The 25,229-nt window shown below is 38.9% G+C and overlaps 1 protein-coding gene across 1 annotated transcript in view; it reads right to left on the minus strand.

The window, feature by feature from the left end:
* Positions 1 to 25,229, minus strand: part of STARD9 (StAR related lipid transfer domain containing 9) — an 86,324-nt gene that overhangs the window by 20,786 nt on the left and 40,309 nt on the right. The window contains exons 14-22 of the mRNA XM_071558323.1: positions 24,856 to 24,930; positions 23,953 to 24,132; positions 20,175 to 20,226; positions 19,131 to 19,268; positions 18,204 to 18,286; positions 17,089 to 17,192; positions 14,206 to 14,253; positions 4,857 to 5,047; positions 618 to 1,104 (exon numbers count right to left, since the gene is read on the minus strand). Of these exons, the coding sequence (XP_071414424.1) occupies positions 618 to 1,104; positions 4,857 to 5,047; positions 14,206 to 14,253; positions 17,089 to 17,192; positions 18,204 to 18,286; positions 19,131 to 19,268; positions 20,175 to 20,226; positions 23,953 to 24,132; positions 24,856 to 24,930 (1,358 nt within the window). The remainder of the gene's footprint in view (positions 1 to 617; positions 1,105 to 4,856; positions 5,048 to 14,205; positions 14,254 to 17,088; positions 17,193 to 18,203; positions 18,287 to 19,130; positions 19,269 to 20,174; positions 20,227 to 23,952; positions 24,133 to 24,855; positions 24,931 to 25,229) is intronic.

The raw sequence follows: 25,229 nt of genomic DNA on the forward strand, positions 1-25,229 counted from the left end.
TGTAGGCTTAAGTAGCTGCAAATATTAATTAAACACAAAGAATGGTTCTAAATCACGAAAATCCACCTAGCAGAGTTTAGGCATTTTCTGCTGCAGAAATAGCTGTGGACCATGCTGTGATAGACATCATAGCACCCCAACTCTTTAGCATTGCATAGATATGTTTAGTTAGCTTGAGAAAGGCTGGCCATCGTAAAAGTCCAATCCATAATCACCCCAAAGATAACCAATATTCTAAAGGAAGAGTGACTGTAATCAAGATAAAATGATGCAGAAATTAGGTATTTACCAACAGCCTGAACAAGGAACAGAGAGTTAAGCCAGTTCTGGAAAGCATTCTCAAAGAGGTAAATATGCAGGAAGGCTTGAGAAAAGAATGTAAAAACCATTGAGAAAGACCACATCAAAGAGGTAAATAGGGAATGCATTGTGCAAACCCAAGGGAAAAGGACAAACTGCTCCAGTGTGATCTACAATATAGTAGGTTCACTGATATTGCAGGTTTTGGGATTGTTTCAGGACATTGAAAGGCATTTGGCATAATAGGTGGCCACTGAAAATACCTTCAATTTACATTACTTTTGAAGGTGCAGAGGATTTGGCAGGTGTTAACTTACCTGGGTACCTGGGGCAGATGTGGGTTACACAACAAATGCTGCCTGTGCTGCATGGAACTCAAACACAATGATGTCCGTCTCTTCTTCAACTGATGATCCGAAGAGGACTGTACAGCAATATTCTCATTTAGGACTTGGGATTGTTTCACACACTCTTCACTAAGCCAGCAGCTAGCTTCCAGCTGCTCTAGGTTTTGCTTGGCTTCCAATAACTTCTGCTTCTTGACTATTCTTTCCAGCTGGAATTTGACCTTTTTCCGTCTTATGTTTCTTTCGGCCTTTTTTAAGGAGTATCTTTGCAAAAGCTCCAGCTGCACCAGTTTCTTCTTGTTCTGTTGTAACAGGGAAAGGCAGATTTCCAGCCCAGTGTTACTCTGCACCTCAGCCTCTGCACACAGTGTAGGCTCTGTTTGCACTGCAAACTCCCTCTGCTGCTGCTGCTGAAGGGCAGCCAGACGTTTATTCTCATTTATAAGCCACTGCTGGTCTGTAAACAAAACAATGATTGAAAGAAAGTAAAAATCACAGAAAAAACATTATTTGTTACTAGCTTGGTTTTTTATTTAATCAGCTTTGAAAGATCATTTGAGAACAGAATTAGTGCATATGTAGAATGGAAACTTGGCAAACCATTTAAAGGAAAATGTATCATGGCTGTACTTCATTGATAACTGAAAGCCTCTCTGTTGGGTTAAGGACTTGGGTAGCAACTGCAGGGTATGGCAGATACAGCTGAAGAGACTAATGGATAAGACCTTGTTTGTAAGCTAAAAGTAGAACACGTCAATTCCTCAAAGATTACACTCAAACATCCCCTCAATTTTGTTGTTCAAATACAACAGAAGATTGAAAAGACCGGAGTTCAATTCTGTGCACTTTTCAGGCACAGGGTATATATTCACAGTAGTGAAGTATGACTTCATTAGCTTTTTCCTGTGAGATATGCTACTACGTCTGCTTTATTATTCTGAAGTCACATGTTAAAACTTTGTATATGTTACTTAGGGAGTGAATGCATATGCACTGCAAGCACAGTTAACAAGGGAACTAGAGGAGAAAGTTGCACAGAGCTTGAGTTCAGCATTTGCTTCTGTGTTAATGCAGCAAAAGGAATTTCATACACACGCTAAGGAACCTTTGGCTAAGAGATCCCTACATTTTGAATGAAAAAATAAGCACAATCTTAAAATTATTTCTTATCACTGCATTTGAATGTTGTACAACTATTCTAAACCAAACATTTCTCTTTGTGACTCTTGCTACTATCCTTTCCTCCTTAACTTGACTGAACAAAAAAAAGCTACCTGGAAACTGTTTTTGCTCACTCACCCTAGGCATGCTGAGAATGAGGGAGTCCAGAGTCATGCTAGTAGACTTTGTTTAGCACAGAAATGGCATTTTTTTGCTCATGCTTATTGGTGGCAGGTTCAGTAAGCCTGGAGCTGCACCTCCCTATGCCCCATTTGGGATGTGCCTCATTTGCAGGGCAGCTGACAGCCACCAGTCCTGCAGATGGGAATGCAGCCTGCCAAGTGAGGGGAAGACAAGGCTACAAGCATGTCCTCATACAGGTACCTGCCACAGAATTCTGACAACCTGTCCACATGCATCAGATCAAAACTTCCCAAGCAACACGATCCCTGTCTGGCATCTGGCTGAGGCAGAGCAACAAACACAAATTGACTACCTCTTGCTACTATGTCTGCCCCAACAAGCACTTGGCACAACCACCTGATGAGAACCCACGTATCTAGTACATGTGTCCTTTAGCATGTAATCACAGAATCGCAGAATCATTGAATTCCTTCAGTTGGAAGGGACCTTAAAGATTATCTAGTTCAATGGACATGAAATACAACATGTACATGGCTAGGAGGCAGATGAAGCCAACACAACTTTTAGGTATCGTGACAAAAAGAATTCTAAAAGCACAAGCTCAAACCACCAGTCAATACATACTTTTCACAAAATTAGCACTCTACCCACAAAAATAATTAGTTACTGTGCTTTTGTTAATGACCTCCATAGTTTATAAATGCTAAATGCATTAACAAATCATCTGATTTACCTAATTTGATAATGAAATGTTATCTCTGCTTATGCACTTAGTCTTTTCTACATATTCAGAACCTCATCTTTGCAGTCAGTGGGGAAGCAGTAGAGAACATAACACCAGGCTGATTCGTTTTTAACTCTGGATGCAAGACTATTTTATTCCATGCAGGGGATAGCAGATGTGCTCAGGTTTTTCAGAGCACACCAGGTTCAATCTGAGCTATGATGAACTGGGATAAAAGAAGGAATTCTTGAGATTACCATGACCACGTTGTATTGATGGCTTGGATATGTTTTCTTAAGGAAGCAGATTTTTTATGCTATAAAAATACATGCATTCAGCTGACAAAGCAAACAAAAAATATCTGTTGCTGAACAAGCAATGTAAAAACTCAGGCCAGGTTCCTTCACAAGTGGAGCATTTCTCAAAGAAACAAAGCTTTCCAAAGCACTTCTGTCTTATGAGCAGCAGCTTTTTTTTTTTTGTGTTGGCTCACCTTCAATATGCAGTCCTTTACTGAATAAGCAGCATTTTGTTGCTTATTCAGGGGCATATAAATTAAGAGGTATTTAAGTCTGTTGTGATGAATGAGGGCTACCTGCAGCCCTGCACAGCTAAGCTGCAAGAGAGGAATTTGGGGCTCTAGAAGTCTCTCTAACATAAGAAATCAGTAGTGCATAGACATTGTAAGCATCCCTTGCTTGGTGACTACTGATCTTGTTAAAAATACTTCATTAGTGACCTCTACCACAATGAGTCTCCAGTTCTGCTTATGTTGGCAGCTCTGCACAGAGCACATGCACAGAGGCAGGAATTCTATCTCTGTGGTTACTCTACAGATAAAAGGGAAGCATTTTAGTCATTATGTTAGTTAATTTTTCTTAATAACATTGTATACTTTCATATACAAAGCTTTTTTCTCAACTCTTTATTTCCAGACGTACTCTCTTTAGCGTATTTTTAGCAAAGAATATTTGGCAGATGAGTTTCTCTGCAAAAGAGCCACAAGTTCTAAGATGATAATTAATCTCTGCTTACAAACTTACCCCTCTCAGGAGCTGAGTCACACAGGGCACAGAAAAGGTGAAGATCTTTAGTGGCTTGCCAACTGAAGAATTGTGTTTGACTGGCAAAAATTACCTGCCTGGCTAAGCCTTGCTTGAACACAGTGAAAACAGCAGAACTAAAGGGAAACAGAGAGCAAGTCTACAGAGCCACAAAATAAACATATTTTTGAGAAACTCTTCTGGTTTCCTGTACTATTTACATATTCTTCTATATCCCATCAAAACAATTTCTTCATTGTGGCTGACATAATGAAAAGATAGCTGACTGCATTAAGTTTTGCTCTGAGACATTGCCAAAAATTGACAAAAGTTTTCTTCTTCCAGAAGCAAATAGCAGATTTTGCCAGGTAGGAATGATGCCTTTGTATAGGTACCCTGGCCTTATCAAGAAACCTGGATCAAGTAATTCACTAGAAGACAAACTAGAGAACATTATAACCACCCAATTTCAGTGATCTGAAACATCTCAAGGTTTAAAATGTTCCCAAATCAGTCTATAAATTAATAAAGGAGCAGCCCAACCTCTCCAAGGCATTTTGCTGAATTTCAGCTGGCATGCAAAGCAGCACTTCTGGGGGCCAAAAGCCACTGACACTAAAAAAACCTCTCAAAATAAGCTGTGGACTCAGCTTCTGACATAGCTATTTGCCATTTAAAAAATCTGAGCCTTTAGTACTTTTGCACACACTGTAGAACTTCCTAAAAATACCTTCTATTCAAACCAAAGCATGCCTTTCTATTTTTTGATCCAGTTTTGGAATGAACATGACAGAGTTGCACTGCAGATGTGAGCAGAGCTAAGTGTAGGGAGGCAGGATGGGGGTCAGCCCAGGAGACAGGAGGCTCAGTGCCACAGGGTGCTCTCCCTCCCAGCAGTGACCTGCAGAGCTGATTAAACAGTGCTGCTGCAGCACTGCGAAGGAGGCCCTTCAGTCCTGTTAATCAGAGCTTAGTAATTGTTCTCAAGGGAAAGGCAATTGTCAGAGAAAACTGGTAATAAGCCATAATAAAAGTTCCACCTGTAAAATAAAGCACCCCTAGGACAAAAACCACTGAGACGATGAAAGTATGCAGTAATGGAAGGGAATTGAGGGATGGGAAGAGGAAGATACTCACTTTCTTGGATTTGCTGGTTGATTAGTGCTTGGTCATTTTCTAGTTCCTGCTCTGCTTTGATCTGTCCTCTCAGAATCTGTTGCTTTAAATCCTCAACATAGAGCTGCTGTTGTTGAATTTGTGTTCTGTGGAAAGCTTCCTGGTCTCTCAGTTTCTGCTCGTACTCTTCATGCACAGCATTTATTTCTCTGCTGTTAGAAATGATGACAGTGAATTTAGATCAGAAAGAAATATTATTTGCAATAAAACAGGCCATCTTACTAAAGAAAGACAGATAACATCCAAGGTACTGTCTTGTTTAATAAGGGTGCATGATGACAAAAACTCACTATGGTAAAGTAGCTGTGTATATGCCTATCACAGCAGGCTGCTATCCTGTAAGTGCCATAAATACCAGCTAACATGAAAGCTCTAGTGGTGAAGCAGCTAATTCCACTGCCAGAAAGATATAAGGAGAAAGAGTTTTAATAATATTGTCACTTTTCATTTTGCCATAGTTCTTACAAAAGTGAAATTGGGGAGGGGGATTGTTTATAAATTGTAACATTTTATAGCCACTATATATTTGTCATCTAAGTACTTCATAGAATCATAGAACTGATTGGGTTGGAAAAGACCTCCGAGATCATCGAGTCCAACCCTTGGTTCAACTCCAGTCCATTTACTAGATCATGGCACTCAGCACCACGTCCAGTCTGTGTTTAAAAATCTCTAGGGATGGTGAATCCACCACCTCTCTGGGCAGCCCATTCCAATGCCTGATTACTCTCTCTGTAAAGAATTTTTTTCTGATAGCCAACTTAAATTTCCCCTGGCAGAGCTTGAGCCCGTGCCCCCTTGTCCTATTGCTGAGTGTCTGGGAGAAGAGACCAGCCCCCACCTGGCTATAACTTCCCTTCAGGTAGTTCTAGACAGTGATGAGGTCACCTCTGAGCCTCCTCTTCTCCAGGCTAAACAAGCCCAGCTCCCTCAGCCTCTCCCCATAGGGCTTGTGCTCCAGTCCCTTCACCAGCCTTGTTGCTCTTCTCTGGACTCGCTCCAGCACCTCAATATCCTTTCTGAACTGAGGGGCCCAGAACTGAACACAGTACTCAAGGTGTGGCCTCACCAATGCAGAGTACAGGGGAAGGATCACTTCCCTGGTCCTGCTGGTCACGCTATTTTGGATACAGGACAGGATCCCATTGGCCTTCTTGGCCACCTGGGCACACTGTTGGCTCATGTTGAGCTTCCTGTCAATTAGTACTCCAAGGTCCTTTTCTGCCTGGCTGCTCTCCAGCCACTCTGTGCCCAGCCTGTAGCGCTGCAGGGGGTTGTTGTGGCCAAAGTGCAGGACCCGGCACTTGGCCTTGTTGAACTTCATCCCATTGGAATCAGCCCATCTCTCAAGTCTATCCAGATCCCTCTGCAGAGCCCTCCTGCCTTCCAGCAGGTCGACACTCCCTCCCAGCTTGGTGTCATCAGCAAATTTGCTGATGATGGACTCAATCCCCTCATCTAAATCATCAATAAAGATGTTAAACAGGACTGGACCCAACACAGACGCCTGGGGAACACCACTAGTGACCGGCCGCCAGCTGGATGCAGCTCCGTTCACCAGCACTCTCTGGGCCCAACCCTCCAGCCAGCTCCTAATCCAGGAGAGGGTACACTTGTCCAGGCCATGGGCTACCAGCTTTTTCAGGAGTACATTATGGGAGACAGTATCAAAGGCCTTGCTGAAGTCCAGATAGACCACATCCACAGCCTTCCCCTCATCCACCAGGTGGTCACCTGATCGTAGAAAGAGATCAGGTTGGTCAGACAGGACCTGCCCCTCCTAAACCCATGCTGACTGGGTCTAATCCCTTGTCCATCCTGAAGGTGCTGTGTGATTGCACTCAGGATGAACTGCTCCATAACCCTGCCAGGCACGGAGGTCAGGCTGACAGGCCTGTAGTTGCCAGGGTCCTGCTTGCAGCCCTTTTTGTGGATTGGGGTGACATTCGCCAACCTCCAATCATCTGGGACCTCCCCAGAGAGCCAGGACTGTTGGAAGATGATGGAGAGCAGTTTGGCAAGCTCTTCTGCCAGCTCCTTCATCACCCTGGGATGGATCCCATCTGGTCCCATAGACTTGTTAGGATCCAGCTGGCTCAGTAAGTCGGTCACTATTTCCTCCTGGAATACAGGAGGGCTATTCAGCTCCCTCTCCCTGTCCACCAGCTCCAGAGGCCAGTTGTCTCGAGGGCCACCTGTCTTACTGGTGAAAACTGAGGCAAAGTAGGTGTTAAGTACCTCAGCCTTCTCCTCATCTTCCTTAACTATATTTCCCTCCAAGTTCAACAGAGAATGGAGGTTTTCCTTGCCCCTCCTTTTATTAATGTATTTATAAAAGGACTTTTTGTTATCCCTAACTGAAATAGCCAAATTTACTTCAAATTCCACTTTTCTTTCCCTAATTTTTTTCCTGCTTGACCTAGCTCTATCTGTAAATTCTTCATAAGTAGCCAGCCCTTTTTTCCATAGTCTGTAAACTTTCTTTTTATCCCTGATTTCTTTCAGAATCTCCCTATATAACCAAGCTGGCCGTCTTCCCCTCCGGCTGGCCTTTCGGCACACTGGGACAGCCTGTTGCTGTGCTTCAAAGTGCTTTATAGAAATGACCAACGTTCTTCTTTATTTTCAGACCAAGAAACCTCCAACCTAGAAATATTTACAGGCATTGTTGAGATTACACCAACAGTCTGGCAGCACCAAGGGAAGACCTTGATCAACCCATTCTCTGTTGGAACAGCTGTATTAGGTTACTGCTTCTACATTTGGAACAGAATTGTGATCAGAGAAGTGCCTAACCTACAAAAAATTGCTTCACAGTCTCCTCCAAGATGTTTGGCTGCTGGCTATGCCAAAATTTTACACATGGACACACACACACATAGAGTAACAATGAAATAGTATCTATTTGTAACATAATCCATTCAAAATAATATTCAAAATAACTAAACCCTCTGAAAGGAATATATGTCTTACCTCTCCACATGCTATCATCAAGAAATTCCTAAAATTTAAGTTCAATTATATATAAAGGTGCTATATGATCCAAACCTGTTGTTTTGTTTCTAAACACTGCATTATTATATACAACCTCAGAAAATAAACCTTTGAGGCTTGAGAATACATTTTGAATATATTTTACTAATAAACTAAACAATGTATTTATTATACTTCTAGAGAAACCAAAGGTACCAAAAATCTTAGAGTCCCTGAAGGTCAAAAACCCCCCAAAATATAATTTCAAAGGGAATCTTTGGAAACACCATGTAGTTTGTAAAATCATTACCAATACAAGTTCATCTATATGAAAAGAGTATTTGACCTTTGCTACACAGAAATAATTTAAAATCTCTATTTAGAACTGCAAGCATGTGTCCAAACAATCATTTCTACAGCAAAAACTGGATTCTGTGTGCTAGTTCAGCAGACAAAATAAAGAAACAATTAAGTGGCCAGTCTACAAATCTGGAGTACCTTCACATGGAATATATATTTCACTTTCTTAAGAAGCAGGGGGAAAGCCTCAGCACATAAATCCTTTAAGATTTGCAATAATTTACACTATTACTGTGTCTCTCACTCACACACAAAAAACAGAATTCGGTTTTGTTGTAATGTTTATGTAAATGCAATACTGGTGAGAGTAACTGAAAGAAAAAATGTTCTATTGTCTGGCATGGTGCAAACAGCACAAACTTTGCTACTGCCATCTGCTAAACGGCTTGTGTCTGTGACTCACATGAATAAATTACAATAATGGGCAGCTCCGAGATCTATTTGTCCTTGGCTTGACTACAAAGATGTCAGCACTCTGTGATTTGTAATTTTTTACCTCTTAGATAAACTTTAAGTGATCTCCAGGAAAGATAATGGGATGCCTCATCTCTCATTCATCTGAAGTAGGTTTGAACTGACACTCCACTGCAGCACTGAGATGCTCATATGGTGATTACAAATCTCCAGCTGTTCCAGTGTTTGTAATGCCACCAACCCCTGGGGGCAAACTCAGAGGTTAAAGCTAGACTGGGAAACTGAAGAAGAACCACCTTTCAAACATAGTATTAAATCTGAAAGATCACTATTTAGGAAAAGCTACCATAGTTTCAATGAGGGAAGCTTTCCCTGAATGCAGCTTTGAGGTAATTTTCCATTTTTTCCAAGGGAAATGTAATGGACCAGCCATATAATCTGGAGGTTAAAGTACTGATGTGAGACAAAACATCTTTGATTTTGGAGCAGTTACATCACCTCTGTGCTTTCACATACTTGGGCTGCAAGCTCTTCTGGGGGAGGACTGCCTCTGGATGCTTGTGCACTAAACCTGACAGAGTCTCAGTGCAAACTCTGATGACAGGAGAGTCTTTAATCTACTCTACCAACAGACATAACAGACTAACAGACTCTCATGGCTAGGGTGGTATGAAAGTTGAAAAATACGAGTCTAAATTTCTTACTGGTTTCACATGACCTTCGGCAAGTCACTTAGTCTGAGACACATGTGAAAGACACAAAGTACATTCATCCAAGAGAAGTGATGAGGATCCATTAGCACTATCAAACATGAGAAAGTACCAGAACAGCTGATTTCCAATAACTTATCATTATTAGCACCATGCTGTATGAGATTGAGGAAATTGAGTAAATCATTGCCAGCAGGCTGAAAAGTGAAGTGTGGCAGTAAAACAGTGGAGAAAGAATTCTTGTTCTAGAAGTATTTACTAAAACTAGATAAAGTAAAATTCCTTCTATAAAACGTTGCTCATTCTTCCTAATAATTTTTAGCTCTCGGCCAATCTTTCCAAAACATTGACTTATCAGAGTTCAAACCATTTACAAACTGAAACACAAAACATTTAAATATATGAAACAACTCCATGTTGCATTTCAATCCAAAGACCTAACAATGCTTGTAGAGGTGGTTAAGTAAATTCTGTTTACAGTTGGGAGAGGGTCACAAGCTTTTCCCATACTTTCCAACACTGCTGAAACCACCCTCCACCCCCACATTATAAAGTATCAAAGATCAGCAAGGCAGACAATGCTTGTGAAGTGTGCTCTTTGCTGTTCTCAGCAGCACTAGCATATTCCCCTCATGTGAGGCAGTGGTTTTTTGCTGAACTAACATGAATTTGGGGCACCCTTTCCAGCAGGCATGTGTCTTTGCACAGAGCAGAATACAATGCAGGCCAAACCAACGTTATTAATCATAGCTCCATACCATGGCTATGCCCCAGAAGGGCACAGTACAGAGGAACACACATACTTCTCTTTAAACCCTGGAAAACCAAGCACAGCACAGCAACCACTGCAGTATTATCTCAGCTTTTGTTCAGGTGATGTAGCTAGCTGGCACATTTGTCTCTGTAAGGTTAAAGTTTCTGTAATAAAATACTGTTCTGAATGTATATATACAAATTGCAGTTTTGCTGTTATTTCAGTGTCTTTTTGCTTCAGCTCCTAATTTTAATTAAAAAAAAAAGGCAAAACAAAAAAAATACCCAGGCAAAAAGAAGCAAGGCAGAACAGTAAAGATGGTTGTGAATACACAGACTGAACATTAAGCACCATCTTTATGAAGCAGCTTCTTAAAGATGGTTTTCTCAAGTGGAACAGAAAGAAAACAAAAATTCATGCAGAGCCACTTACATAATACATTTTTGCCAGAAGATGTTTTGCCTCTGGCTGTGAGACTACTGACTGTGAGAGCAAAATGACTGGCTGGTTTGGGATACAGATCAGTCTCTCACAGAAACTGCTGAAACCAAGAACATAAAGTCAGAATACTCCCTTTCTACCTTTGAACGTGCTATGTCATATCAACACACTCTTAGCTGGTTTGGGGAATAACTAAATGAAAAAATGAGATGACAATGGCCCAGAAAGAAAATAACAGATTCATCCACACTTTTTAGCTAAATCACCTAACAGACAATTCAAAGAACAATCAGTTTGTATAATAGATGTTTGAATGATTAAACTAAAACCAAGTACCAGTCCAGGTAACATAAGATTTTACCTGAATTTTCTAAGAGGTAAATGAGATAATTTGTTTCTTTAATCATAAATCAGAGGCACTGTTAAATTTAGATTTGAAATACTGGAATACTATGAGATACAGGAATCAAGCACAGACTGCTATTGCTCATATGCCTGCTTTTCCTCATAAGTGATTACACTCAGTATAGTTCTAGCAGGAAATAATATAACCACAAGACAAACACAAGAGAAACAGCTTCATTTCTGTAGGTATCGAGACATACATAAAATCCTGGTTTTGCAGGACCAGCATACTCTGGCATACAGCATATAAAAAGGCAGCTCTGCAGAGAATTTCATAAAAGCATGCACATTTCTAGGTGTAGCAAATGCAGAAAGAAGTGTCAACAGTTACCCCTCCTCCAAGTAAACCTTTGAAAACAGCAAGTAAAATTACAATAAAAAGACACCAACCTTAAACTAATGATAACCACAAATTACAGAGAAAAATTTCATATTATACTGTTTCTGCCAGGTTGCTTTTCCATCTCGCTTTTCTCTCCCCAAAGTTTGCATGATGCACACTAAATGAACCATCCGTAAATCCACATTTTTGTCCAGCCGGTTTTGTTGTCAGCTCTCTGGGATCCTATTGTGCAATTCTCCTCCTCTCTTCCTCAAACACTTCTACTGCTGATGCAGAGGCTGGCGGCTGCTACAGCATAATGCAGTTTCCAGTCACTATGGCAGCAATAGCTCTGTGGTGAGGCTGAGTACCTGCTGCAACACAGTCTTAAGGCTCAAATAGCAAAACTCCAGTGAAAATAATCACTGTCAGTAAAAGCTGAAATTTGCCAAAGAAAACATCAGTCAAGTTGGCATCCCCATCTTTCTGGCTGCCCAGTATTTAAGTCCCATTTTTCTTTTACAAACCGTTTTTTCCAAGAGAAGAAGAGTCAAAAATAAAGCAGAAAAAAAGATGCTGGCAAGGCATTTTGCACCCTTGCAAATCCCACTGAGAGCAATCACACTGAGAGCAATCAGCAGCCAGAGTGATAAGCCTATCCACTAATACACATCCACACAACTCCCCCACCCATTCCAGCTCTATCCTCCCCCTCCATCCGTGTCCAAGCCGGCGCTCCCCCCGCAGGGGCTCAGAGCATCACACAGCAGCAGGCACCATGCAGCTGCACAGCATCATACATCTGCTTCTGCCTAGCACAGGGGCCCAAACCTCTCCCTTTTCCTCCCTAAAGCAAAGGGAAGAGCAATGAAGAAGATAGGAATACCTTGCATTATCACCTCCAGCCTCCTGAAGGAATGCCACTCAGAGAATTCAAAGCAATAGTTTGGTAGTGGTGGGCAGGAGGTGGGAGCCAGAAATCAGTCGGAAACCTTTAGAAATAAGGGGTCTTTGGAAATGTACACACAGATTAATTCTCTCCACAGAAGTTACCATCATGTGAAGTATCATTTCCATTTCTGGTTAGCTGGTTTGCTTACAGAAAAAGCACACCTGTGGTTTTTTATGTGTGTTTTTCTTAGCCTTTCCATGCTAAACTTTTTTTTTTCTAAACCCTCAAAGTAAAAGGCAATGACTTATTTAAGGCATCCCTTTGAATACCATCTCTAAAACAGATCTGACAGTCACAGGTACAAGACACAGCCACACACTCCAGTAAAGGTTACTGCTTTCTTGCTAAATTCCAGTCCAGCTAACACAGGTTTTCCCTTCTCAATTTCAGTTACATATAGAATTAGTTCCTCTTCTAACCCACTATACAGAAATTCTACAACTTCCAGCAGAATCATGTAACTCAGACCGTGAAATGGAGTATTTGTGGGATCTTGTAAGAGATGCCAAAGATTCAACTTGGTTTGGTTGGTTTTTTGTTTGTTTTTTCTTTTGTTTGTTTGTTTTTTGTTTGGTTGGTTGGTTTTGGTTTTGTTTTTTGGGTTTTTTTGTAGAGCACTTTGAAGGTGTTAGTGAGAATTCAGAGTATTTAAAAAACATTAGCTGCACATGTTAACTATACCATATCAAAATAATAATTGTTTTGTGTTATGCTGTATAGGATTTTCCTCCCTAGTTTAACAATGTTGGCATTTTCAAGAAAAGGAAGTTTAAACATGTTCCAAGCAGCTAAAATTAAGTCAGTGCACTGCTATACCACTGGACTCTAATGGAACAACTCCTCTGTTGGGTTTTGTTTGGTTTTTTTCCCAAACCATCAAGACAATAAAATTACAGTTTATATGCAGTATGGTGTCAAGGCAATGACAGGAGCAAGACCTTTATTATTGACTTATTTGTGGTGACACTATAATATGACTGATGCCATTGACAAGCCTTCTGTGTTTCCTGGCTGACAGCAAACATCAGAAATTTGAAGTGCTGCGGCTCTTCTGAGTAGGGTGTGTGGACAAGCAACCAGGTAAGAGTACAATGAATCACATCCTTTCTCAAGGAAATTTTCATGCCTAAAGTTTTGTGTGCAATGGTAGAAATTTATTTTTTCTCCGATTTCTCAAAATACTTTAACGTACAATTAAAGGATGAACTGGTAATTCAAGGCATGAAAAACAAATGAGAAAAATATTGTTATACTGGCAGTGGGGGAGATGAGAATCATATAATAAGGTAATCATTACCATAAAAATATATTGATATGTTCTGAAATAAAAAATCCAGAAGAAAGCAAAGTACCATCAGTTCATGATGAAAAAGTATGATGAAAAAGTACTTAAACCCATGGAATCCAAACCATTTCTGAAATATTTCTATGTGCAGCTGCTGTACTTCTTTGCACAAATGAACCATATCCTGTGCTAGGAAATAATTTTTTTGACTCGTCCCTTAAGCCATTTCATTCTCAGCAGAAGAGAATCCAATTTGTCCAAGAAATTTTCAGTATACTAATGAGTATTCCCATTACCTACTAGTGACATAAAATGTAACATACCTAGTGTTCTTACGTGCTTCAAATTAGTGGCAGGTTCAGAGTAAGCCCCCCTCTAGTTATGGCTTTTAAATACAGGTTACATGTGCCACAAAGATGCAAACCATTTGCATAAAATCTAGAATGAAGAAAGAACATGGCTGCAGAGACTTGTCTGTAACTCAGCTGCATGGACAGATTCATGTTTCAATATGATAAAATAATTTGAATTAAAGCTTGAACTTCAGTTTGTTGCAATATGATAAATTAATTTGAATTAAGGCTTGAAGTCTAGTTTCTAGCTCTTTTGGAGGAAATCAGTATTGCACAGGAGAAGGATAAAGCTAGAGGGGGCCAAAAATTTCAGCATGATTTAGACACATTAATATTCTTACCTTAGTTCAGGAGAACATTTGGTTTCTTTACAATTTCTACATTTTTGACTGTAAAAATAAAAATAGAAAAGCATAAATATTTTCAAAAAAAGTAAAACCCCCTTCACTGAATCCCATTATACACAGAGATGTTGCTGTAATTTTCAGCAGAGGAAGACCCCAAGATGCAGATTGCTAGCAGCTGGGAGAGCACCAAGAACTATCAAGGGAGAGGGGCACAGAAAAAAAGAGAGAGAGAGACACACACACAGATTTCCCTGTTCTTGTATTTTCCTCTAAGCATCTCCTTCTGACGGACACAAGACCCTGTGTTCGGGTGAGCTTTTTACTGGTGAGCAAATCAGCACTCTCTGTAGTCCACTTAGTCTGGTATTACAGTTTTCAAAATACCTCAGACAAACCTGTGCTTGTTTTGGCTAAGGTTAATTCTCTTCACAGTGGCTGGTATAGGGCTGTGTTTCGGATTTGTGCTGAACACAGGCTGGATAATATAGAGATATTTTTGTTACTGCTGAGCAGTGCTCACACAGGGCCAAGGCCTTTTCTGCTTCTCACACTGCCACACTGGTGAGAAGGTTGGGGGTGCATGGGAGGAGACACAGCCAAGACAGGTGACCCACACTGGCCAAAGGGATATTCCAGACCATACACCGTCATGCTCAGTATAGAAAGGGGGGAGAAGAAGGAGGAAGGGGGACGTTTGGAGTGATGGCGTTTGTCTTCCCAAGTAGCCATTTCACGTGATGGGGCTCTGCTCTCCTGGGGATGGCTGAGCACTTGCCTGCCTATGGGAAGCAGTGAATTAATTCCTTGTTTGCTGTGCTTGCGTTCATGGCTTTTGCTTTCCCTATTAAACTGCCTTTCCCTCAGCCCATGAGTTTTCTGGCTTTTACCCTTCTGATTCTCCCCCTGTCCCCACTGATGGGGCAGTGAGTGAGCAGCTGTTGGGGGCTTGGCTGCTGCCTGGGGTTAAACCATGACAGCACCTTTTAGTGCTTGGCATTGACTAATCTTCATGAAAGTGGGACATTTGAGAGACCACGTGTATCATTTTATTCTTATAACATAGATCTTAGGATAAATGTCTCAATCATAACCTCCTCCATGAACAAAACTACAAAAACACAGACTCACTGATTACTGTAAAGGAAAACTGAGTGGGTCAATTCAGTTACCTATGCCAAGGTTTAACTACTCAAAAGAAAAAAAAAGCCCACCAGATTATGTAAGGTGAGAAACAACTATTATTAGACAGTTTATAGCTTATTCCTGTAAGAGATGGACATTCATAAAAATCAAGCAAATGCAATACCAAAATGTTTTTCATTTTCATTCTAGTTATGCATGAGGGTAATGTTTAACATTGTAATATGCTTGCAATATCCCATCTAAGTGATTAAAAAAATTGACCAACACAAACAAATCTGCTATCTCAAAGTGGTCTGGAAAAAATCAATCAGAAATGCTTTGCAGTTTTGTCAGGTTAAAAAGGGGAAAACCAAATGCAAATTTGTGATAAACTGTTCACAATGCTTTGGGATTTCTGCAGGTTTTTCTAGGATCATAAAAAACTTGTATGACAAAAGCTCCATGTATGATGTTTATACCCATGTAAAGAGCACCTTGGTATCTATTTTTGAAGGTCATTAGACAAACATTTGTTTTTTAAATTCTCTCTAATTTTTCCAAAGAAAATAATAGCACTGATGTGTAAAATGTTCCTCAGTAAAGAAACAAAATGAAATAACATCTTGTATAGACAGGTACCACTGCAGCAAATGAAAAGCAAATGTAGAGATTAGATACATTAAAGAGAACACAAAAAAGAACACTATCCAAGGTGGAAAGCAAGCCATTTGATCAGAAGTATGAAGAGATTTTCTAAGTAGAGTTAGCATTTTATGCTCATAAAAATGAGATGAGATACTTCCTCTAGGAAAAGGTAAAAGACTCCCAGTATGTTACCACACCAAAACCATTCTAGCAAGAAGCAGAACTGCCAACAGATATGAATGAGAATTAGAATCACAGACTATTCTGAGTTGGAAGGGACCCACAAGTATCATCGAGTCCAACTCTTAAGTCAATGGCCCACATAAGGGATTGAACCCATGACCTTGGCCTTATTACAAGAAGACGGCTATTTCTTGCCCTTAACAGGTCAATTACATGTGCCAGGCTGAGAGGAATTAAAAAAGATACATAATCCAACTACATTTAATTCTATGATATTCTATTTCCAATATTATGAACTAAACCAGAAGATATCTCAATTAATTTTCCTGAGACACATTAATCACTGCCTTCATCATGCCAATCCTTGCTATTTGAGAAAGGCTCTGCCATAAAAGCATACACTAAACTCTGAGTATGAGCAACTATTTGACATTTTGAAAGCAGGATATGCCTTACTTACTGCTCAGTTTAAAAAAAAAAAGGGGAATGACATTGGCTATCAGAGATGAAAGGCTCAATGAGAACTTGAACCACTGGGAATTTATGAACAAACAAACCTGATTTCCACAATAAATCAGCAGGGAAAGTGAATTGGTAATAATTACTTGGCTAAATCATATCCTGACAAGTCAAAAAATATTGTAAAAAGTATACATTAGCTGTAAATCAAGGGAGCTATAATGGAGATGTGCATGTGAACTGAATTATGGTTGTCTGAGTCTCATCTGAGGCATTTTCTTAGTGATTTTTCAGGTCTGTTGCCTGGATATCTCAGTGCTGTATATTAGTTTGTGGGCCAATGGATTTTCTCAGACATTTTTATTTGATCACTTAACAACGTGATGGGACTTATTTTACATACAGCTTTCAGACATAATCTCACAAGAGAAATTGTTTGGTTGTTTTTTTTGTTAGCTTTAAACTTACTTGTAAAGAGCAGAAAGGCTGTAGTGTGGAGAACTGGTGCAGCTTACATCTAGGTTGAGCCAGTCCAAAGCTCCACAACTCAGTGTGGATGAGGTTTCATTAATCTATAAAACACACCACATGAGAGAGAGAGAGAGAAAATAAAATCACAGCAACCCAGGAACTCTGAAGTTATGATTAACACTGCCATGACTAATTACTGTCTGCACTGCTACACAACCCCTCCCATGTGGGTCTGTAACCTCACGCTTCTGCTGAGTCTGTGACAGCAAAACTGCCAAGTGTTTCTTACTGAGGACTTCTCTTTGCAGCTCTATTTTGATGTACTGCTTGTTTCATTAATCAATAAATTGAGAAGGAAAACAAAAAGAAGTTAAGCCCCTTATCTCAACTACACAAGTGGGTACAAAAGGACAGTTGAGTGGAAAGTATAAAATGTTACTAAATGCAAATCCTTTTTAAAAGGTGGATTCTTGCCAATATCAGTTGATAATATGGTTAACTCCTAAACCAGAAAATTTACATTCTTTAAGTTAGGTTTTTTAGTTATAAATGCCAGTCATGTTTTTTAAACATTATTGAACTAGCTAACCAATTAGTATCTTACAGTAGTTACTTCCTGAGCTTAACATACCAAGAAATATTTTATCTATTTCTGATGTATGCAAAAATTTAGTGCTTTCAGAGTCAATAGTACTTCACTACTTAATCCCAGACATTTTCATTTCTTCTAGGATACCTCATTCAAGACAGTGAAATGACAGAGAAAGAAGGTAATTCAGAAAACCATCAAATGTGGAAAGATTCTTAACTGGTGTTCTCACTACAGCATTCTGCCTTTTTGTTTCAACCCCACTGTAGTCATGACTAGAAGTAGGAAACACTAAATTATTCAAGGCATCTGCATCATCTTTTGCTAAGCACATCTGAAAGAAGTGCTAGTGTCCGCCCACAAAAGATTTAGTGTCATTACAGACCATTAGATGGAGGAAATGAAGCAAGTGAATATGATGACGAGAAGAAATACTATCTTTATCAGGCTGGCTTTTAATGAGAAAAAAAACCAGGAAAATAACTGAAAAATTAAGAGAGAAAAATGCAGTTTTAGAACTTACTGATCTTCTTTGTCTTAAGATAGCAGCTTCTGCTGGGTGATTGAATCTAAACTTATGAGACTTGCCAAGAACAACAAGGGCCCCTGTGGGGGGTGGGGAAAAATTAGACATTTACAGAGACAATTCATCAAACTACTACAGAATATTGTGTAAAAAAAAAATTCTGACTAAGAACTTTCTGACTGTCACAGAACAGAGAACTATTTAAAAAAGTTGCCACTATGGAATGGGAGCATTATCATTCTGTGATGACAGCATCCAAGCAAACTCATCTTGGGGATCTCTGCAAACTAAACGTAATGGCAAATTCCCTCTTCATATCAAAGGACAGCCAAAAACTTCATACCAAAAACTTAACCAACCCACTGCTGAAAACTACTTTTTACACTACCTTTTTAGGAATCGAGATCACTGCAAGTTCTCAGCAGCTGGATTGTTATTTTAAACAACTTAAAAATATGGGAGCCTGATCCATTTAATCTGAATTCACTCATCATAGCCTATGACTCAGTGGCTTTTAGCCTCCACCAAACTACACTGTGGAAAAGCTGAAGCTCATTTCAACCATGTTATATAATTGCCAAAAAACCCCTTCAGTGGCTGGCTGGCTGGCTTAGAGCTAGTCTCCACTGCTTTCCACAATAGTGCCTCTGAGTTCAAGTCTCCCTTTTCAGAAGGCTACAGACTGCTGCTGCCAAAAGAAGTGAGAATATGGTCACCAATGTCTTAATTTTATTTCTGTGGGATAGTTAATTTATTTGTGCCAATCTGGAAGCTCTAGTCATGGATCAAACCCTGTGGAGCTGGGCAGCAGTAGGAGACAGAGCTGACTTCCTTAAGTCAGCTCAAGTGCCATAAATCCTTGTCTGTGAACTCCAGAGGTAAGTGAATTATAACACAGCATTGACAGAAATAAACCAACCTTACCTTGTGACAGACGACAGGAACCAGTGACCTCACACCCATTGACTGAGCAGTGTGCGCCCTGAGCTGGTCGCAGGGTCACAACCCCACAGTTGTTGTCTATCATACAGTGGTTCCTTTCAATCCACCGGCCCTGCAAAACTACAGGGTGCAGATTTATCTCACCTGGGGAAGGGCTTGGGTTATTTTCCTCAGAATAGAGTGCCACAGTCTGTTTGACACTATGCACACTTCACACAGAACTGCATCATGTGCAGAGCAAGGACATTAAATTGCCACCTTTGACTGCTACTCAAGTACTGCATTAGAGAAAAACTTATTATTGGAACTCACTATTGAAAAGAGTGAGATTGTTTCTTTAATTCTCGTTCTGAAAAACTATACATCACTTCTGATTTGTGAGCTGATGTGCAAATTCTTCTATTGTGCTGAATTTTCTTAATACCATTATGGCATTTATGGTTTACATTTTACTAATCTACTGGCAGAAAATAATCAAGCTCAACCAAGCTTAGCAGAACTTCACCAAAGCTGAGATTCCACAAAGCTTCCAATTTCAGCATAAAGTTTCAGTTCTATATGATATATGATATAATATGATATGATATGATATTATATTATATTATATTGAGATTGACTACTAAAATTAAAAGCAGAAATTAAATGAAATAAAATATATTCTGAATAATTTGGATTTTATATCTAAAATACTCTGTCCAAGCAGAGTTGAAAAGCATTTCACTGTCTCATGATCACTAGTTTAGGATAGAACATATGAGGATTTGGATGATAGAGGAAGGTATTTTTCAACTCTAGTGTAGCATTTCCCAAGTGGGAAGAAAATTCTGAAGAAATCTCAGTTAGGTCAAGACTACTGATTTTTCAGCCTCTTAAACAAAAAACAAAATATTTTAGCCAATAGTCTTTTCTACTTACCTTCTTCTACAAAGAAAGCTGACAAACAAACATTACCTGGCTATTACACATGACAAATGTAAACCTCTTGGTTTGACCTGATCACATCATAAAATATTATAATTCTCTTACCAATGTCTTGATCTTGGTCTGAATCACTTCTTCCAATTTTGGTTGTTCCTTCCTGAAACAAGAAAAGAACTAATTTAAAAGTTGGTTATAGAAAGTGGATTATATATAGTAATCAAAAAAGCTTTGGTACATCATCTTAGCAAGCACTTGAAAGAAATTGCCTCTGAATGACTGCACTGTTTGAAGCAAGCGCTGTGTACTTTGTAATACTTCGGCCTGCTGTCCCCCCCGCACTGCAATTACTTCTCATGCTGCAGCTATGTCAGCTTCCATGACTCCAGCAGATGAAGTAACCATCAGCAAATGAGTTTTGGACTGTGCTTGAGACAAATATTTTAAATATGAACACACATCTGATACTCTGAACTTTTATAGTGAGACTGAATGTTTGCAGAAATGAGAGAATTCTTTTAATAAATATACATGCAGAAAGAAAGAAGCAGCAAAATGATTATTTGCTTAACTAGGCTTTTCAGCTATAAAGGTACATAATTCCTAATTTGTAAGGGCACTTTGTCATAGATTATGAATTCTTCAATCTAACTACTAAAGAAGAACTTTTTTTCTGAAAGTTAAATGACATCTATGCTTATGGTATGTGGGCAAGTTTCCAAACCTGAAGACTCAGTAACTTCAAAGAAAAGAACTGCCCAGGGACAAAAGTCTACAGAACAAGAAGACTCAAAACATATTATAGGTCACTGATGGAAGGCAGAGAGTATTTTTACAGCATGCTGCAAATGCCAATAAAAAGAATAATTTAAACAACACCATGAGAAAAAAAAACCTACCGAAAAAAGGCAATTAATTTACCACCTATTACTGTTACCAGTTCTACATTTTTTCTTAGGAAATCAGAGCAAAATAATTTCCAGATTCTGAAGAGACACTATAGTTGGTTATGCTAAAGTGATTAGTAAATGCACTCATATTAAAATTAATTACGAACAGTAAACTATGTGATTTTGTAATCACATTAGAGTAAATTGAATATGCTCTCTGCTCCGAGCATAATGTAACTTAAATTTAAAGATGAAGCAAGAAGGAGTAATCAGAAGCCTGAGGACTGGGAAAACAGAAGCTGTGCACTACTTCAAGATGACACAGTTATGGGTAATTATGGACAAATCCCAGTGTTTTGCTGTACTGGAGGGCAATGGTTTTCACCCAGTTCCTCACAGTGCTGAACCAACTAACAGACTTATGTGACACAAGCCTTGCTGAGACTTCCCTTGCTGGAGGCAGAAAGCTGCACTCTGCCCAGTGCCCCTGCTTTGGGGCAAATACCAAGATACATGTCAGTTTAACCTTCAGAGGACTCAAGTGTAAAATATGCACCTGGGTTGCCCACAACTTCTAGAAAACTAATGATCCACATGGCCTTTGACTGACTTTCCTCAATCAAGTGAGTTAGCAACATGTATTTTACACAAAGAGAAGCAAACCAACCACTAAAAGATCTCTTTATCAATTTTCTTCTTCACTAAGAAAGGAAATAGTTATTGTAATTTGAAAAGAAACTTCTTCCAACTTGCTGAAATAACTCTCTGGTATTAGAATTTAATTCAGAAAAGTGTATTACAGGAGTATTGGCTCATGAAATTCAAAATAGTGTCCCAGTTGGGCGAGTTTAAATTCAACTATAAATTGCAGGTGAGAGCAAGGGTACAGAATCGATACAAGAAAACTACTCAAGAAAACAAAACAAAAATAGCCATAACTCAGGCCCATGCTGATTTCATTTTTAAAATGCTACTACTGAGCTAATAATTTCAATATTTATCCTCTTTTCTAATTGAAAATTGAGTAGTCTACCTGAAAAAGTGGAAGATGTTCTAGATTAAATGATTGCACAGCCTGACCATAACATGTCATACATCTTCACATCTGTTGAAGTGCTTTTATACTGTTACTCTCTTCTGGCTGAGTCATGACCAAGGGTAGAATTCCCAAGGTACAGTGCAGAATCATAAAAAGTGAGATTGCTTTCCCCCTTCACTTTTAGGAGTACTCTAACTTTCAAACAAGTTTATCAAGTACATCTTTTACTAAAACAATATGAACAAATCCCAATTTTTAAGCTATGCAAAAAAAGTCACTTAAATTATAGGAAACCATATATCTTTTATTAATGAAAGCCAGAAAATTAAGCATAGGCACAGCATTGATTAGCTCAATTAATACTATGGAATAACAAGAGACTGAAAGAGTAACACAATATTTGTTCTACGTGATCTGAAAACTGCTACTAGGACTTCTCTCTGGAAGTACAATGTAAAGTGCTGGTTTATGTTGAAGCCCTAACATGTAAGGAACTGCTAATGTTTTACCTTCTTGCTGTTCAGGTGAAGGTAACAGACACTAGAGACTAAAAGATGTAAAGCAAGAAGAAAAAAAAAAGAAAAGGCAGCATCTAGGAGCAAAGAAAGAAGGGATAAAGATGTTAGTGTGACAGAGACACAAATGACTTCAGAAGGTGATCCTTCAAACCAGGTTACTCCATTAAAATTAATATATTTAAGGTGTTGTCAAAGTTAGTATGGGAAAATATTTGCTGTTTCCAAAATGGCACATAATGGGAAAACATTTAAGTAGCAGCAATTACTTCTAATAAATATTTAATGTTAATGTAGGGTTAAGTAGTTGAAGTTGCAAGTTGATCAGCACTGGACATCATCACTTGGTCCCTAATTATTACCTGGTACAATTTCTTTGTGCTGGCAAGAGAAAAATGAGGCAAGTTTCTCTTTCAGTATGATAAAAGATTAGCATGATTTCTGATTTAAATATTTGTTGTCATTTTTAAGAGGAATATAAAAAACCCTCTGTCCATAAAGTATATCCATTACCTCAAAACCTAGACTTGAATGAAGATTTTTTATTAGTAGACAGATAATTATTTTCAACCATTTCAACACATTTGGCATTGAGTGCACCTCTGTAGAGCTGCCCATCCATCATTTCTTTCACACTAAACAGCATCAGTATTTCAGCAATCTGCATTCATTTAAACAGCATTAAAAAGTTAAAGTCCAGCTTAGTACTGACTTACTATAAAAAAAAAAACCAAAACAACAAATGCCTAAACCTATTTGACCTAACCATGCACATCATATGCCACAATGTGGAGTAATATACGTACAATGTTATGAAAGTTTCTTGGTGAAAACCTTGCCTTAAATGAGCAGCTACACAGCGAAACACTATCTATTAGGCCAGGATTTCTACCTGATAATCAAAAATAGCTACTCAAGTAGAATCACAAGCAATTAGCCTTCATGCTACACACATGGAATCTACTTGACAGAGCCAGCAGAGCTCAAAGCAATATGTAGAAGTCATTGCCAAAGTGATCTTGTTTTTGTTAAAGCTTACTTTTATCTATACATATACAAGTCTTCCGTATGTCTGGTATACTTCAAGCACCAACCTTTATGTTTACACATACATGCACACAACTGTCCTCATGCTTGGTGGACAAACTACTAATGCCTAATTTATTTTTCTTTGCTTATGATACATTATTGAATAGTTTACACATGCATTCTTAAGAGGTAAACTTATCTTTCTATACAAATTCAAGGTCAATTCATATATGAATTCTTCTCCTCCATTTTCCTGAATTTTCTGCCTTTTTCCCCCATTATATGTCTTGTGATCTGTGACCTTCACTTTTTGATAGCTGTTGTTGTAATGTCACCCTAACGACTCTCCATTTCCAAAGAAAACAGAAGTTTTCAAATTAAAGGGTCAAATAAGACAAGTGACAGTATCTCACTCTGAGATGATATAGCACCACTCCTGTGCTGAGGATGTCATCATCCATGGCCATTAGATGAGGTAAACTAGAATCTATTGTTACTCCAGCTTTTTCTTTGTTGATGTCCACACTGTATTCCTCCATGATGGCTTTCCGGTCTGTCCACTTACTTGTCCAGTCTTTGGTCAATTGCTCAATCTAAAAGAATAGGAGAAGAAACTGTTTCACTCACTAGGCAGATTAATTTTTCTCAGACATAAATTTCTTCAGAAAGTTCAGCATTGTTCCCTGTTATTGGATGAAAATTCTTTCACCAGCTGCAATTAGAAATATAACAGGTATATTTCCAATTGCAGCACATTTCTCTGGCAACAAAAAAATTGGGTCAAAACTGTACTACCACCACTTTAATCTATTGGACACTCATTCCCAGAATGTCAGAAAGAGGCTTGATCATACTAACAAGTTATTTTGCCTGTCTTTGAGAAAAACAAACTTAAGGTCTTCAAAACTTTTCCAGGTCACCAGTGACCAAATCTTCTGAGTAATTTGAGTCAGTGCACAATAATTGCATTTGAATAGATTGGAAAAGTTTAATCTTGGAAGGCACAGACTCAGTATAATGAATTACTGTGGTATATTGAGACAGCTTTTAAACAAGAAGTAGATGTTGCAGACTTAGTGATACACAATGGACTATGTTCCTATAAGGACACGAGACTTTCATCATAAATTGGCAGAGTGTACTCCACATGCATTAAGAATGGCAGTTTCCTGCATTTCAGAGCAGAAAGGAAAGGATTAAGACAAAAACATTTTCACTGTGGTTTCAGAGCCAGAGAACTAGTTTCAGAACTAGTGTTATTCCGACTGGTCTAGTAAAACAGTAAATAGTTACAGCATCAAGTAAATCATACGGACCTTCATTTCGTTCTGAAGGACCAGTTCAGTCAGATTTCCATCCCTGTCATCACTCCAAGATGGACTGGAATTCCTCTGTACAAAAAAAAAGCCACCAAGATCTATGTGTTAGTTTCCTTATTCAAAACTAGCAAGCACTTTAAGGTGATGAACTCAGAAGAAAAGATAAAATACACATCCTGCCTTCTAGCATCTAACATACATTTCTCTAGTTATTGGATCCAATTTTGGGGGGTAAAGAACTGGTGAAAAAACAATAACAGAGAGATACTTCTGTGTAAATAAATCCCAGAGTGTAGTTCCTGTCCCTCCCAGCAAAACATTCTCCCCATGGCTTGGAACACCAAGACACTATTATCATTCAAAAGGAGAAA

The sequence above is a fragment of the Pithys albifrons genome, chromosome 6 (assembly GCF_047495875.1).
Source record: "Pithys albifrons albifrons isolate INPA30051 chromosome 6, PitAlb_v1, whole genome shotgun sequence".
In the NCBI taxonomy this organism is placed as follows: Eukaryota; Metazoa; Chordata; class Aves; order Passeriformes; family Thamnophilidae; genus Pithys; species Pithys albifrons.